Raw genomic sequence first — 16,526 nt, forward strand, 5'->3', positions numbered from 1 at the left:
TGATGCAATAGACATTTTAAAAATGAGTAATTAAAGTAATAAAGTAAATTTTTTAAGTGTAATTTGATCCAAACTCAAAATCTAAAGAGCCTTAAACGTATGCTCTTACGCTTCTTTTGGTTTGAAGGACTGCAGTTGTGAAAGGTGAACACTCCCTGTCTAGTAAGACATCGTCACCCTCTTTTTTACTCGTTTTTCATTTCTTTTGTAGAGCATAGTCATGAGAACAGAATAATTTCTGCTTTGATTGCTGAGAAAATGGACGAAAAAAGGAGAAACAAGTTTGGGTGATGAAGTATGTTTTCAGTTTTTGTTTAGCCACCATCTGCCTAAGAATTAGGATCCACGTTCCCTCCCAAATCCCCAGCCAGCCCCCAAACCACAGGTATAAGCCCATTGCATAAGAAAGTCGGCCGTTAAGTTTTGAACAGAGATCCAACAAAGACATTAGTAACAAACAGAGACACAGACCAATAGAACCAAAATACAAATCCAAAGAGAACAAATACATGCACATTACCATGCTGGTTCTCCTAACTTGTTCAAAAAAGTAAATGTGTTACAAGACCCAGATGGATAGTTCACTCCTCGAAGCACCACTGTAATCTGTTTATCAGCCATCTTTCTCGGAAGATCCGTTTTCTTTCAAACAGGTGAGTTTCTGCACATTCATGAGTAAATTATAAGCCAGATGGTAACATACCCCCATTCAAGAAATTAGTACTACAATACTTTCACTTTCTACAACTGCCTGTCAGCAAACATGAATCATGATGACAATCTCATCTATTCTTGTATCAGAATACAGTTGTAGAATCAAGATTATTTCTTTACTTGACTTAAATCTAAGTATAGATGGATAAGAAAAGATGCCAAATCCACACAGCATAAGCAAGACTACAGGGGCAGCGCATTGGAGTTGGCATCTCTTTACCGGCCCTTGTTGTACTGATGTTCTTTCTAGCACAATAACGCAACAAGTCTATCTTGCAACTCAAATTCTTCCTTGCTAAATAGCAAATGAGACGACTTCCTCAACTAGCTTCTGTTCCAAACTCATCTAGAAAAAATAAACTCATTAAATCTACTGTTGACTCTCATTCGCTCCACTATTTGCAGGCAAAAGTCCATCAGTGTCCTGACAAAAGTATATTAGGCAACGAAAACTTGGTTGGTAACATGACAAAAACTCATGTTTATTTTGTATCTTCATATTCTGCGTAGGATGAAGTAATGAATCCTCACCAGAAAAAGGGTGAAGCTGTCCTGACAAAAGTATACTAGGCAATGAAAACTTGGTTGGTAACATGACAAAAACTCATGTTTATTTTGTATCTTTATATTCTGCATAGGATGAAGTAATTAATCCTCACCAGAAAAAGGGTGAAGCTAAAAACAGGGCCTAGGAAAGCAATGAAGAATATACCAAAAGGTATAAATTGCCAAAAGGAGCACACTGAGTTGATTTGGTTTGGCAACAAAAAGTTTTTTGGTAACATGACAAAAACTCAAGTTTATTTTAGATTTTTTATCTTCTCAAGAGGATGATGCAATAATTCCTCACAAAAGAAAGGATGACGTGAAAAAAGCAGCCTAGGAAAAGACCTGATTATCATACCAAAGGTAGCAACTGCCAAACGGATCACACTAAGTTGATTTGATTTGGAAAACCAAATAAAACAAAGTGAAACAGCTTACGAGCTGGTCATAATTGATATACATGTTCATCTGGGTTTGAGAGATAAGCCAATAGTACAACTTGACAGAACTACGAGCATACACAAGTAATACATCTTTATAGACCATTGTGCATCTTCATAGTTGCACACATCAAGAGAAAAATCTCATAATTTGAACTTCATTTTTGGTGGAAATGCAAGAAATGCATAAATGAGATAAACAGTTACAATGGAATACAATACGAAATACAATGCACAAAATAAACCATACAACTATACAATGCATAATGAAACTTATATGTTCAAGTACGAAAATAGTACAGAATCAATGAAATAGAGAAATCATATCAATTTGCTGAAACAATAACATAACAATCTAACATGCTAAGCAACAAAAGTAATATAGAACAACATTGCCAAAAAAGGAAAATCGAAACAGATGAAAAAGCTCTTTGTAGCACATGATTTAAGCTCGGAAAAATAGCAATTATGGTTGTTTGATATATGTACCTCAAAACTTAGTAGCACGAAGCGGGAGCGGGTGTAGGGGAGCGGAAGCACCTAGAAGCTCCTAAGATTGGGAGCGCCTAAGGAGCATATATAGATTATATATAAATACATATATAAAATATCTTTAAATACTTAACCATTGCAGGAACAGTAATACTTAATAGAGGTTTTTCCCAATCTTAAAGGGTAATTAATGGAAGTCAGATATTTTCAATTTGCAAAACTTCTTGATTGAAATGATTTTCATATTCTTGTTTCCACAGTGGCATTACTCCCTTAAAAGTAAGAGAATAACTGCCTTAACGGCCGATAAGCTCGATCCCATCTTAGTTAGGAGCGAGCTCCCGTCTTGAGGAGACGAGCTCCCATCTTGGGAGAGCCGATTTGAGCTCCCGAGCACACCCATTTTAGAAGGATCCTGCTACTAAGCCTTAAAATTTTCTCCTCTTGCAGCATTCCTAAAAGAAAGCAAGCTAGGGACATGAGCACACCCTAGGAAGTGTTTTCCACTAAATCCAAAAGTATGAACATTCCTCAGGCAATTCGATCTGGGACCACAAAGCAAAATAAAACACTTTCTATTTTCAAATACCAAGATTTGTCCATCCTCCAGAACCATTATTGGCTCATAATACAAGCGACTTCCACCAATCATCATAGTATCAATGACAAAGTCCTTCCTCCAAGATTCCTTTACCCCATAATCCTTCATCACCCAAATTTCAGCATCACCACCCTTACCTTTATTACATATAGAGAGAACTTTGAAGCACAAACATATAAGCCGAGCATTCTTTGTGAACAAGGGTCAGACAAGCACAACAACCATTGCAGGAGTTAATTATGTAATATGGGATGTTGGACCCTCTCGGAGGTTGCTTGTGGTGACCAACTCCATAGGCTCATGACGAGGAGGGGTGGAGGGATTGATACAGAAGTCGACCAAGTTAAGTTTCCACAATCCGCGAGTTGGTACGAGGGGTTTGAGCAAGAGACTAGGCTGTGATTTAGGGAGATGGAGATTGGCAAAATGAGGGTCTGAGATGAGAGAGCTAGTCCTTACAAACGCGGCGGAAACGGAATAGGGGTTTCATTGGGAGCCTTGAGAGGATGTCGATTACTAAGTGGGTTGGGAGTTCTGGCTTACCCACTATTCGACAATCTTCTTCTTGTTGGTTTTCCTTGTGGATTTGATTTGCTTCGTGTTTGTTGATTAATGTGCTGTCGATCGACATTTTCCTTCTGCCTATCTAAAAGGATCTTTGGCCTTGTTTTGGCAGGTAAGCAAATGAGGAATTTTGGCCTTGTTCTCCCGAAATTGCCCCTTTGGCTTTGGCTTTGGCTTTGGCCTTTGGTGGTTTGTCCTGGGTGGATGGTTGAGGGTTATCAGATTTTTTATGTTTTCCGTTCGTGTCCTACGAATGTGTGCGTTTTGTCTGGTAGTGCAAGGGCTTTTTGGGTAGAATATGTCGTGTAGTGTGAAAACAATTAAGAGCAGGCTAACAATGCTCACTAACTCCTGTACTGTGTTCTGGGGTCTCTCTCTTTCCCCCTCTCTATCTCTCTTGCGAGATAGATAGATAGATAGAACCGAAGGTGAAGGTGGAATTGATACAGCAACTAATGGAGTAACAAAGAGCGAAAGAAGTGATTCCTTCATTGGACGAGAGCCGTTTCGTCGGCGATGACCATCACCTTGTGCACTCTAGATTGCTTTCTCAGGTATGTAATAAATCTTTATATAATCTTTACAAATGTACTCCCTCCGTCCCACTTTGTTTCGCCTGTTTCCTTTTTTGGATGTTCTAAAAAATTGTCTATATCTCACAATTTATAATATTTTATATATTCAATATGGATCTTGTTTAATAGATCTCAATTTATTTTATTAAACAAAATTTTCGAAATCATAAAAAACATTATAGATTGTGAGCTATAGACAATTTTTTGGGATGTTCCAAAAAGGAAACAGGCGGAACAAAGTGGGACGGAGGGAGTAATTTTTTGTTCTAGAGTTCGAGTTCTCGAAGTAATTATTACCAAAATCGAATGTTCTTCACCCCTTTTCTCCTTCGCATAATCTTCAATCGTTGATATTTACAGAATGGTACCCTTGATGGGCCGCCATAGAATTCAATGAAGACGAGTGGGAACCCTTCAACGGCAACGGCTTCATCTACAAGCGCAAGATACGCCCCCGCCTGGACCCCACCACCACCACCTCCTAGGGCCATTCACCGCCAGATCCGGCAGCAAAGGAACAAAACCGAAGGGAAAGGAAGAAAAAGCCCTAATTAAGCTGAGAGACAAGTACCAAAAAGAGATTGACCAATGGGAACATCTGTCAAATGGTGTTGGTGTTGGTGTTGCTTTGGGATCGGCTGTGAAGAAGTTTTAGAGCAAGGGATGGAGAGAAAAGATATCACTCAAACCTATTTCCCAATTCATAGTCAACCCTACAATATAACTGAGATTTGGGAAAAGGTAGTACCCAGAGAGAGGGGGAGATTGGAGAGATGGAGAGAGAGAAAGAGGGAGAATGATGGTGTATATATAACAGTGATACAAATGATGGATGAGAGAGATGGGTTCAATCTGTTAGTTCCCTCTACGTTCCAGATGTAGAGGTGGTGGGTAGAGTAGACAATGGAAGAGAGAGAGGGAGGAGAAAAAGGAAAGAGAAGTGTATTCCGTCCGTGTGCAATTTTTATAGAGGAGGGGGTTAGTGTGGGCGATTTTTATAGATGCGGAGGATCGTCATTTTCTTCATTCCGTTAACAGAGTTAGCCATTTCTTTCATTTCATATAGATGCGGGAATCTGTTTAGGTTTTTAAATGTCAAGGAGTCTCCGTGGAAAACAGGCATAGATGAGGGGGTCTCCGTGGAATTTCACCCAATACTTGAGACGGAGCTTGGTTAGATAACTTGCATTGTTTGTTGGTTTAATAGATAACTTGCATTGTTTGTTGGTTTAATTTTAATCGGTAGTCCCATTCACCCCCCTTTCGAATGCACAACCACAACCTTAATAAGTACTACATCTTTGACCGCTGAACCAATAACCCCTTTCTTTGGATAAATTTATAATTAGCGAAATCAAAAAGCTTTCTCGCTAAGAAAGTCCTAAACCACCGATTAAAAAAGAAGTCCGAAACCAAGAACCTTAGTTCGCATTGGAAAAATGAGTATAACTGCAAATAAAACAAATTGCTAGACAAACGAATTGAAATAATAGTAAATCGACTTTGTGTTGGAATTTTCCACATTCATTTGACAATCTATTATGACCCAAAATACTACACCACAGTGATGGAAATAAAAAATTGAAACAAGCGGCATCAAATAGGAAAGCACGTAGTATCAGTACTTGCAACTATAAAAAATCTCATGAACTTACTTCTCACATACTCAAGCAAGCATAAGGTTGTCAAAGGGTGAAAATTCAAATTCATGATAATGAGTTATCTCTTGAGACCCAATGGCTCGTGGGCCACTCCTCTACTCCATGTTACATAGATTGTTCTAAATGTTTTACTTACCCATATTTGAAATTCAGATGGGTGTATGTGATGGAAAATGGCAGCACCCGATAAAAGGCTATAAAAAACGTGGATTGGATGGTTCTAAGGCCCAAGCCTTAATTTGGCATATGCTGGATGATGTGGGCCCTACCTGGGATATTAATTAGGCATTGGCTGGAACATTAAAGGCTGTGACTTTTCATGAGCCTTGTGTCTTTTCATTTAGGGAAGTTTGACCACATATTTAATGCATTCAACCCTTATGTATGCATTCATCCTATCCAGCCATCTAGGGAATATGAATAGTTATTTGCATCCAGCCATCTAGGAAATAGGAGTAGTTATTTGCATTCAAGTATTATGGAGTCTATATAAGTCATGTAATCTCAAGAGCTTGAATTATGATTGATTGAATGAAAATTTAGCTTTAAGCTTTATGATTGTGTGATGCAATCTCATTCTTTGGTGTGATGCTAAAGAGGCCTTAGGTGTGATGCCTTTGGTAACCTAGGTGTGAGGCCTAGATCTATCCTTCTCTTACTCTTCCCTCCTTAAAAATACTGTTCACGTCTACTATTCACAGTCCTAAAAACAGCCCCTTTCCCTCGTCTTCGGTCATACTTAGCCCTATTCCAATCTGTCCTGCATCAATTTTTGGTATCAGAGCGAGCGTAGCATCATGTCTACACGATCCGGAAGGCCGTTTAGAGGAAGATTAACTGATTTCCAGCGTGATGAGATTCTGTTAAAACTTGTGGAGCAATTGGATAATAATAATCTGCGCATCAGCACTTTGGAAGGCCAAAGAACTCAACCTAATGATGAACAAGTAGGCGAACAAGGCGAAAACTCCGGGAATAACAATCCTAATGAAAATGGTGAGAACCAAGGTGAGCGCACAGAAGAACAGCGTGCAGATTCCCTTCGAAGTCAGCAATTTAGGGCTGGCCAAGGTCAAGGAATGCAACAAAATTCCATGTCTGAATGGACCCATGATTTGTTACAGAGGAACCAACATGAGACCTATGATACAGCCGGAGATATCACTAAGAAGATTAAAATGGAGGTTCCAGATTTTGAAGGTAAGGTCAATCCTACTTTGTTTCATGATTGGCTTGCTTCTATTGAGGAGTACTTTGACTGGTATGATATGGCTGACGATCGGCGAGTGAGATTTGCTAAGATGAAGCTTGTGGGATTAGCAAAAATCTGGTGGATGGGTGTTGAAGGTGATATTCGAAGGTTGGGGCAACCACCGATTGGTACTTGGCAAGAGATGAAAGCTAAGTTGAGGGAAAAGTACATGCCATCAAATTACCATGAGAAGTTGTGTGAACAACTCATCGAGTTAAAGCAAAACAACATGTCAGTGGCTGAATATATGCAGAAATTTGATGAGCTGAAGATGAGGAGTCAAGTGACAGAAGATTCAAGTCAAACTCTTGCTCGATTCAAGGCTGGTTTGAGGCCAGACATAAGGAGGGAGCTGCTTCGCCAACCCTTGTACAGTCTCGAACATGCCTTCCAGGTTGCTTTGGATATGGAGGAGTATTTGAAATACCCAATTCCTAAAAAGTTTGGGTCTCAAGTTGGGGAAACTGCAGCTAAAGGGTACAAAGATGCAAGTCGTTTCCAGCCTAGTGTTTCTAAGCAAACTTCAGCCAATACGGCTGATCCAAAAGGCAAGAATCACGCAGCCAACAAAGGGGGAGGAAAGGACAACAGATGCTTTAAATGTGGTGAAACTGGTCATATGGCCTATCAATGCCCGAAGAGGAACTTACACATGGGAATGGAACTAGAAGCTGAATTTGACCAACAACATAATGATGACAATGATGATTCTTTTGACGTTGGGATTCTAAATACAGATGACTTAGAAGAAGAGGAGGTGGACAATTCGTTGATCTCTGTTGTTAGACGTATCCTTACAGCACCTAAAGTTGAAAAGGAGGACTGGAGGCGTACTTCTATCTTTCAGATGCTGGTCCGCTGTGGAAACCAAGCCCGAAAGCTTATTATTGATGGTGGGAGTTGTATGAATGTTGTATCTGCTGCCACAGTGGAGCGTCTTAAACTTCCTGTTCAACCACATCCTCATCCGTATAAGGTAGCTTGGATCGACAACACTTCCATTCCGGTAACTCAGCGCTGCCTAGTTTCTTTCTCTTATGGTTCTTATAGTGATTCCATTTGGTGTGACGTCATTCCCATGAATGTCACACATATTCTTCTTGGGAGACCATGGCTTTATGATAGAGATGTGCAGCATTGTGGGAAAGAGAACACGTATGCTTTCTCATTCAAAAACAAGGAGATCGTTTTGAAGCCAATGAATACAGCTGAAATGGAAAAATACAAGGAAAAGAAGCCAAAGGGTGTTGCAGAAAATAAGCCTAAATCTCTCCACATTCTCACCAAGAAGTGTTTTCAAATAGAGAGTATGGAACTGGGAGTTATATATGCCATGGTGGTAAAAGAAGTATCAGAATCAGCTGCTGCAACAGCCTCTGAATTTCCATCAGAAGTGGCTGAGTTGCTGTCCCATTTTTCTGATGTTGCACCTAAAGAACTCCCAAATGAATTACCTCCCATGCGCAATATCCAGCATGCAATAGATCTCATTCCAGGATCGCAATTGCCTAATCTTCCGGCCTATCGCATGAATCCAAGTGAACACGCAGAGCTTAAAAAACAGGTAGATGAGCTTCTGTCCAAGGGGTTTATTCGTGAGAGTTTAAGCCCTTGTGCTGTTCCAGCTTTGCTCACGCCAAAGAAAGATGGCAGTTGGCGCATGTGCATAGATAGCCGTGCTATAAACAAGATTACAATCAAGTACCGGTTCCCTATCCCAAGGCTTGATGATATGTTGGACATGCTGGCTGGTTCTCGTATATTCTCAAAGATTGATTTGAAAAGTGGCTACCATCAACTACGCATAAGGCCAGGAGATGAATGGAAGACAGCTTTCAAGACCAAGGATGGCCTCTATGAGTGGCTAGTCATGCCATTTGGTCTTACAAATGCCCCAAGTACATTCATGCGCTTTATGACGCAGGTATTACAGCCTTTCATTGGTCACTTCCTGGTTGTTTATTTTGATGATATTCTAATATATAGCAAGACCAAGGAGGAACATATCTTTCATCTTCAACAAGTTTTGAGGCTTCTCCGTCAAGAGAAACTCTACATGAACTTAAAGAAGTGTTCTTTCATGAGTCCAAGGATTGTATTTTTGGGTTTCATTGTGTCCTCTAAAGGTGTGGAGGTCGACCCAAGTAAAGTGAAAGCTATTCTAGAATGGCCAATTCCCAAAACCTTGCATGATGTACGCAGTTTTCACGGGTTGGCGACTTTTTATCGTCGATTTATTAGGAATTTCAGCATGGTAATGGCACCTATCACTAACTGTATGAAAGGAGGACAGTTTGTTTGGACCAAGGCAGCAACAAAAGCTTTCGAAGACATAAAGAAAATGATGTCTGAGGCTCCTGTTCTACGTCTTCCTGACTTCTCAAAGGTATTTGAAGTGGTGTGCGATGCATCACACGTTGGGATTGGAGGTGTTCTTAGTCAAGAAGGGCACCCGGTTGCTTATTTTAGTGAAAAACTCAATGAAGCCAAGCAGAAGTATTCCACCTATGACAAAGAATTTTATGCAGTGATTCAAGCACTTCGCCATTGGCGACACTATCTTCTTTTTAAGGAGTTTGTGTTATTTTCCGACCATGAAGCACTCAAGTACATCAACTCTCAAAAGAAGCTGAATCATCGACATGGCAAATGGGTTTCATTTCTGCAGGAATATTCTTTTGTTATCAAACATAAGGCTGGTTCAGAGAATAAGGTTGCTGATGCCCTTAGCCGTGTGGTGTATGTTCTCTCTTCCATGGCTATACAAGTGGTGGGTTTTGATTTGCTTAAGAGAGACTATCCTTCTTGTAAGGATTTCAGCTCTATACATGCTCAGCTGCTGGCTGGACAGCAGGGAGGATATGGTGATTTTTCTTTGCATGATGGTTTCCTCTTCAAGGGAACCCGACTTTGCTTACCCAACACATCACTCCGTGAAGAAATGATTTGGGAATTGCATTCCGGAGGGGCAGCAGGTCATTTTGGAAGAGATAAGACAATTGCAATGGCCGAAGATCACTTTTATTGGCCAAAGCTGAAGCGAGATGTGGGCAGGGTTGTTTCGCAATGCCGTACTTGCCAACTTTCAAAGGGAAGAAAGAAGAATACGGGTTTATACACTCCGCTACCTGTGCCCCATGAGCCTTGGCAGGATTTAAGTATGGATTTTGTCCTTGGATTACCAAAAACCCTTCGGGAACATGACTCTATCTTTGTGGTTGTGGATCGCTTCTCCAAAATGGCACACTTCATTCCTTGTTCAAAGACATCGGATGCTGTCCACATTGCTAAGCTCTTCTTTCAAGAAGTTGTTAGACTTCATGGATTGCCAAAGACCATGGTCTCTGACCGTGATTCAAAGTTTGTGAGTTACTTCTGGCGAACGCTATGGAAGTTGCTGAATACAAAGCTGAAATTTTCTTCGGCTTTTCATCCACAAACTGATGGTCAAACGGAGGTTGTTAACCGCAGTTTGGGTAATCTACTTCGCTGCCTTGTGGGTGATCATGTTGGCAGCTGGGATCAGGTGCTTCCCATGGCTGAATTTGCATACAACAGCTCCGTTAATAGATCTACAGGACGCAGCCCTTTCGAAATTGTCACAGGTTTGCTTCCTAGGAAACCAATAGATTTGGTTCCTCTACCTATTCAGGCTCGCCCAAGTGCTGAAGCTGAAGCTTTTAGTCAACACATCCGTGATATCCACGATGATGTGCGGCGAAAGATTGCCATCAGCAATGAGAGCTACAAACAACATGCTGATTTGAGGCGGAGGTTTGCTGAATTTAATGAAGGTGACATGGTTATGGTTCGAGTCAAACCAGAACGGTATCCTAAAGGGGTTTATAAGAAACTTCATTCAAAGAGTGCTGGTCCATTTAAAGTTCTCAAGAAAATCAGCTGTAACGCCTACGTGCTTGAATTACCTGATGATATGGGCATAAGTAACGTGTTCAATATTGAGGATTTGACTCGATATTCTGGGCATGTTGAGGATAGTAACCGGGCTGACCCTGTGGCATCTCTCCCGGCATCTAAATGTTTCAAGGATGAAATTGAAGATGTGGTGGATCATCAAATTATTTCGACTCGACATGGAGGTTATCAAAAGTATCTCATTAAGTGGAAGGGGCGTTCACTTTCAGATTGTACTTGGATTACTGAAGAGGAATTTCACCGCCTCAATCCGGACCTTCATGAACAGTTCCATGCTTTTAACTCGTCGGGGTCGAGTTCTCTCAAGCCGGGGAGAGTTGATGGAAAATGGCAGCACCCGATAAAAGGCTATAAAAAACGTGGATTGGATGGTTCTAAGGCCCAAGCCTTAATTTGGCATATGCTGGATGATGTGGGCCCTACCTGGGATATTAATTAGGCATTGGCTGGAACATTAAAGGCTGTGACTTTTCATGAGCCTTGTGTCTTTTCATTTAGGGAAGTTTGACCACATATTTAATGCATTCAACCCTTATGTATGCATTCATCCTATCCAGCCATCTAGGGAATATGAATAGTTATTTGCATCCAGCCATCTAGGAAATAGGAGTAGTTATTTGCATTCAAGTATTATGGAGTCTATATAAGTCATGTAATCTCAAGAGCTTGAATTATGATTGATTGAATGAAAATTTAGCTTTAAGCTTTATGATTGTGTGATGCAATCTCATTCTTTGGTGTGATGCTAAAGAGGCCTTAGGTGTGATGCCTTTGGTAACCTAGGTGTGAGGCCTAGATCTATCCTTCTCTTACTCTTCCCTCCTTAAAAATACTGTTCACGTCTACTATTCACAGTCCTAAAAACAGCCCCTTTCCCTCGTCTTCGGTCATACTTAGCCCTATTCCAATCTGTCCTGCATCAGTATGAGACCATTGTCCATGAAATGTAATTGCACTTTTACCCAGAAAACATATTTTGCATTTCGGATTTACCATGTATAGTGCATAGAACTGCTGGATCACAATTGAACTCTTGTATTGTTGTGGTCCATGTAATTGAGATGGAAATTAGATGAATTCGATACTAACACGTATCCATGCATGACTGCACTCGACCCCCATAACTGAGTCCATGTAAATAGCCCCTTGTTCTACAGTTTCCAGTTTAGACTTAAGACATTGTCATTTGTCAATCATTTACTAAATTATTGCAAGTGATGGAATTACTCACTTTGGCTTATCCCTGCCTCCCAGTCCAAATCAGACCAACTTTTGCATACAATCACAAGGTCAGCACCAAGACACTAATTCAGAAATCAAATAAAATTCTTCAAACTAAACGCAGTCATGATGAAGTGAGATAATGCAAAATTACCTTCAAGATTTTAATATTGCCATTTCAAAGCCCATTGGAGAGAATAAGCATGGTACATCAGCAACTGAAGCGCCCCAGAGTAAAATACCACGATGCTTAAACTTTGTCAGCACTCTTGTTTGTGGATTGTAAGATACTAGAGTAATCTTTTCTATTTGAACATTTGGTGCTAGAGTAATCTTGATGACCTGTTTTCGTGGACAAAAACTGCTGCAAATCATCAACAGACTTCCATCTCTCAACATTTTCAGTGGCTTGCGAATTGGGTCAATCCCGCGAGTAATTGATGCTTCAATGTCCAATTCCAAAGTCCAGGACCCAAAGTCCCCGTAATCTTTCATTGCCCAAACTTGCAACCCACCATACGAATACCTGCTGTGAATGTACAACTGATTATCTACAACCGCAAGATCTGTATAATGGTCTCCAATGTGAGAAGGCAAGGGGAAGCTTCCAAACTGCTCTTTCTCGATATCGAAATAAAAAATGGTCCGTGCTTTCTCATTGTCTATCCAGTGAAGAGCCCCGTTAAGAAAAACTAATGTTGTACCATAAATGGTGGGTGGCTTTGCAGTGTATTGAAGGCTCCTCCATTCGTCGTCAATCCCAAGGGTATAAATGTCAAATTCCAATGATATAGGCGGTGTGTAAGTACAAATATATCGTAACACCTTGTATTGACCAGTCGCTGGATTATGCCCAAACCCAAATCCAATAATAGAGTATGGCACTGCCAACCTCTGAGGTTTAGGAAGAATAAAACGTTGTGCCCTAAGTGGGTTACACACAATAACAAGGTCTTTAGATGGGTGATTCGACAACAAAACTAACCCATTACATGAAGCTACTACTTGAATATCCATATGAGGGAAGTAGATTTCAGTACCGAATTTCATTCGGGCGATGCGGTAACCTGAAATAGGGGGATCATGGAGTTGGAATATTTCAAAGTGAGAGGAGGAGGAGGAGGAGGAGTAGTTATCATCATTATTGTTGTTACTATTACCGTTGCGGTAGAAGATGAGGCTGAGAGGAGACCTTGAGAGATGCAATTCGGCGAAGTAGGGTTCCAGAATGACATTTCGCCAGGCCTTGCATACTCGCTTGCATCTGAAGATGGATTTGAGAGGGAGCCGAGATAGAATGTCGGACAATATGTGATTTGGGAGTTCCGACACGGGAGCGGCGGCATTCTTATTTGATCTTCTCGTCTTCTTCTTCGGGAGGGCGACGGTGTTCTGAGTTTCGTTCCTCTTTGATCCTCTCATGCTGTCTTCTTCGTCTACCATGACCCAAAACCCTAGATTTGAATTTGAAGAGGAAAAAAAGTGAAAATGCTGAAAACAGAACGGGAAAAGATGGTAACCACTAAGAGCATCTCCAACCCGTACTTCATTTCTTCATTTTGGAGGAAAAACATTCTCCATCCCATCCTCTAAAACTCTCCTTCATTTGGGAGGATGAACTTTGATCCTCTAAATATAGAGGATGAAGAAAAAAATAGAGGATTTCCTCCAAAAATGTGTTGGAGTTGAGAAATAGAATGTTGGGTTGGAATTGAAATAAATAGTACAATCCTCTAAATCTACTTTTCAAATAAAATAGATTAATTTGATCCTCTCAAATAGAGATTTGGAGGGTGTTGGATTGGAGATGCTCTAAGAACAAGTATACCAGAGGAGCTAAAATGCCAAAATAAGCTATTTTACAGAAGAAAAACAGGAAAAGCAGGTTGCAGCAGGTGAGGTAAAAGGAAAGCTAAAATAGATCTGATGATGAAATGGTGAGGTATTAATGCCGATGCATTATTCCTGATCAATGCTTTAAACAATTAGTTTCTCTCTCCTCCTCCTCCTCTCTCTCTCCTCCAACAAAAAAAGACTTCAAACGGAAAAATAAATATTTTAATAGGTGTTAGGTAAAATAGATAGTGTTAGTATAGTTGTGAAAGAAAAAATTGATAGGTAAAATAGAATTGTAAACTATTCACAAGATAATTTAGCTATCTATTGGTGTATTTGCTCTAATGAGTAATGATTGTTTTGAAGGACAACTGGGAGGTAGATGGTGGGATTGAGCATTTTGAATTTTAAAATTTTGGGTATTTGGGAGCCCGAGACGAAAATGCATTATTCGAATCACACACAATTCATAGATGGAGAAGATTTTCAGTGCCGAGCGGGTACCACGTGGTGCCCGCTCGGCGAATCCGGGCCATCCATTTCGGTTTTGGACGGCTCGGAATTGGAGAGAGAAGAGGAGAAAGAGTGTTGGGGTGAGGGGAGAGAGAGTGGTTCAATTTGAGCCGTCCAATACACTTTTGAGTGGTCCGAATGTGTTGTTCGGGCACCACATCACCCGTACCCACCTGGCACCCAAAAATTCTCTCATAGATGGGTGGAAAACAATACTCCCTTTGTTCCAAATTCTTGGTTTTCTTTCTTTTTTTCTGAAAATCTCAAAAGGTTGACTATATCTTTTATTTTATAATATTTTCTATATCAAATATGGATCTTGTATTCTTGTTTGATAGATTTCAATGGGCTCTTTTATACAAAGTTTTTAAAATTACCTAAAAGATTACAGATGGTAATATATAATGAATTGAAAAATGAAACGCACTTCCAAAAAGAACAAAGATTTTGGGACAGAGGGAGTACTTTATTTCGGTCGCATTCGCAATGCGTTGCGTCATGGCAATCACTAGTTCACTTATGTGCAGAGAATGAAAAGGAAGAAAAAGATTAAGGAAATTATAATCTTGTTCAATTTACCACTAACAGATCAAATTGTGCAATTTAGTCTGAAATTCTGAATCCTATATGAAGTTTATGTGTTAGTTTTGAAATACGGAGTACTAAAGACAAGGGGGAATTAGAGGACAGTGGGGCTTGCAACTGATGCTTCAGTTTCAGTGGGAAAGATGTATTTCTATTCATATTCCTTTTATGTATTGTTAATTTGCTTTATGCGGATTCTATTGGGATGAAATATCCCCTGGATGTACTATCTTAATTTCTTTTAATGAAAGTTCCGTTTAACCAAAAAAAGTGTTATCGGGCCAAAAAACAAACGTGTTCTGTTTTTTCAAGTAAAAAGACAAGAACTTCACAATTCGCGGGCTCGTTTGGATGCGTCCATAGCTGGGGGATTAGTTTACACCCCTGTATAAGACCTGGCCCCCACTCTTTACCCCCGTTTGGGAAGCTCAAACAGAGGGGTTTTGGTTTATCCCGTTTCTTGGCTAAGACTGGAGAAGGGGGAATCGGGGGTATTATTTTCGGATAGGGTTTGAGGTGTCCATAAGTTATCCCCCAACACCCTCGAAATTTGATGATTCTACCCCTCCTTATCCCCCTTCCCTCACCCCCAACCTCCCATTTCTGTAGCCCTCTTCATCACACACATACACACCCAGATCGGGAAAATAGAAAATAGAGAGAGAGAGAGAGAGAGAGAGAGAGAGAGAGAGAGGGGTACCGTGACGACGGCAAGGAGGCGCCGACGATCGTGAAGCTCTGTTCGTGTTTCCTCTTCTTCTTCTTTCTGCCGCCGTTCTCTTTCTCTCCTCTCTCTCTCTCTCTCTCTCTCTCTCAGAGAGAAGGGTTAAAAGAGTAGGAAATTTATTTGGTGCATGTGTGCCGTGTATTTCATATACAACCTCACTCATTCACATTTAAAAAAAAAGAAAAAGAAATTATCCACACACAAAAAAAAAAAAAACAACTTAAAACAACGAATTTTAATTATTTTATACTTATACTTATACTTAATTATAAAAAAAATTGATGGGGTATAACTTGGAGTATTGTTAGTCAATATTAACATCTAAAATTTATGGTTATAATTAGTATTTTATATAATTACTATATTAATTATTGTGAAGAAAATTATTTAAAATTTTAATTCGTAATTATATATTTAATCTAATGAACAATCTAATTGAACACTGTACAAGGGCAAAAGAGTCATTAAACAGCTTTTTATATCATCCATCATTCCTTGTACCCCAAATTTATCCTACATCCAAACCAAATATTATTTTATTCCCCTTTTCTAATTCCTCGTTGAAACACCAAGTACTATTTTATACTCCTCCATAAACATCACATCAATGTGGGTCATCCCTTGTTAACCAATAGCCCATTATGTTATCCCCTTCTTAACTAATACCCCATTTCTTTTTCCGCATCCAAACGGCCCCACAGGATGAAAAAGATAACTATAACCACTTCCTTTTTTATTAACGGCACTCCCCTACACGTGTATTTTTTGTGCAAAAATACACGTGCAGGGGAAAAATACACGTGCAGGGGAGTGCCATTAAAAAAAAAAAAAAGGAGTGGCAAAATCAACAGCAAAACTTCCAC

The 16,526-nt window shown here is 40.0% G+C and overlaps 2 protein-coding genes across 9 annotated transcripts in view; both read right to left on the reverse strand.

The window, feature by feature from the left end:
• Window positions 1–384: 384 nt before the first annotated feature.
• Window positions 385–16,526, reverse strand: part of LOC131322944 (F-box protein At3g07870-like) — a 50,958-nt gene continuing 34,816 nt past the window's right edge. Inside the window, exon 3 of the mRNA XM_058354545.1 lies at window positions 385–599. The gene's annotated coding sequence lies outside the window, so the exon portion shown is untranslated. The remainder of the gene's footprint in view (window positions 600–16,526) is intronic.
• Window positions 385–16,526, reverse strand: part of LOC131322941 (F-box protein At3g07870-like) — a 38,672-nt gene continuing 22,530 nt past the window's right edge. Inside the window, exons 1-4 of one of the 8 annotated variants that reach the window (XM_058354542.1) lie at window positions 15,637–15,745; window positions 13,163–13,456; window positions 12,157–13,069; window positions 385–661 (exon numbers count right to left, since the gene is read on the reverse strand). In XM_058354542.1, the coding sequence (XP_058210525.1) occupies window positions 12,159–13,069; window positions 13,163–13,445 (1,194 nt within the window). In that variant the 5' untranslated portion in view covers window positions 13,446–13,456; window positions 15,637–15,745 and the 3' untranslated portion in view covers window positions 385–661; window positions 12,157–12,158. The other 7 variants (XM_058354535.1, XM_058354539.1, XM_058354541.1 and 4 more) reach the window with 7 other exon arrangements.

Source organism: Rhododendron vialii, chromosome 4a, assembly GCF_030253575.1.
Source record: "Rhododendron vialii isolate Sample 1 chromosome 4a, ASM3025357v1".
In the NCBI taxonomy this organism is placed as follows: domain Eukaryota; kingdom Viridiplantae; phylum Streptophyta; class Magnoliopsida; order Ericales; family Ericaceae; genus Rhododendron; species Rhododendron vialii.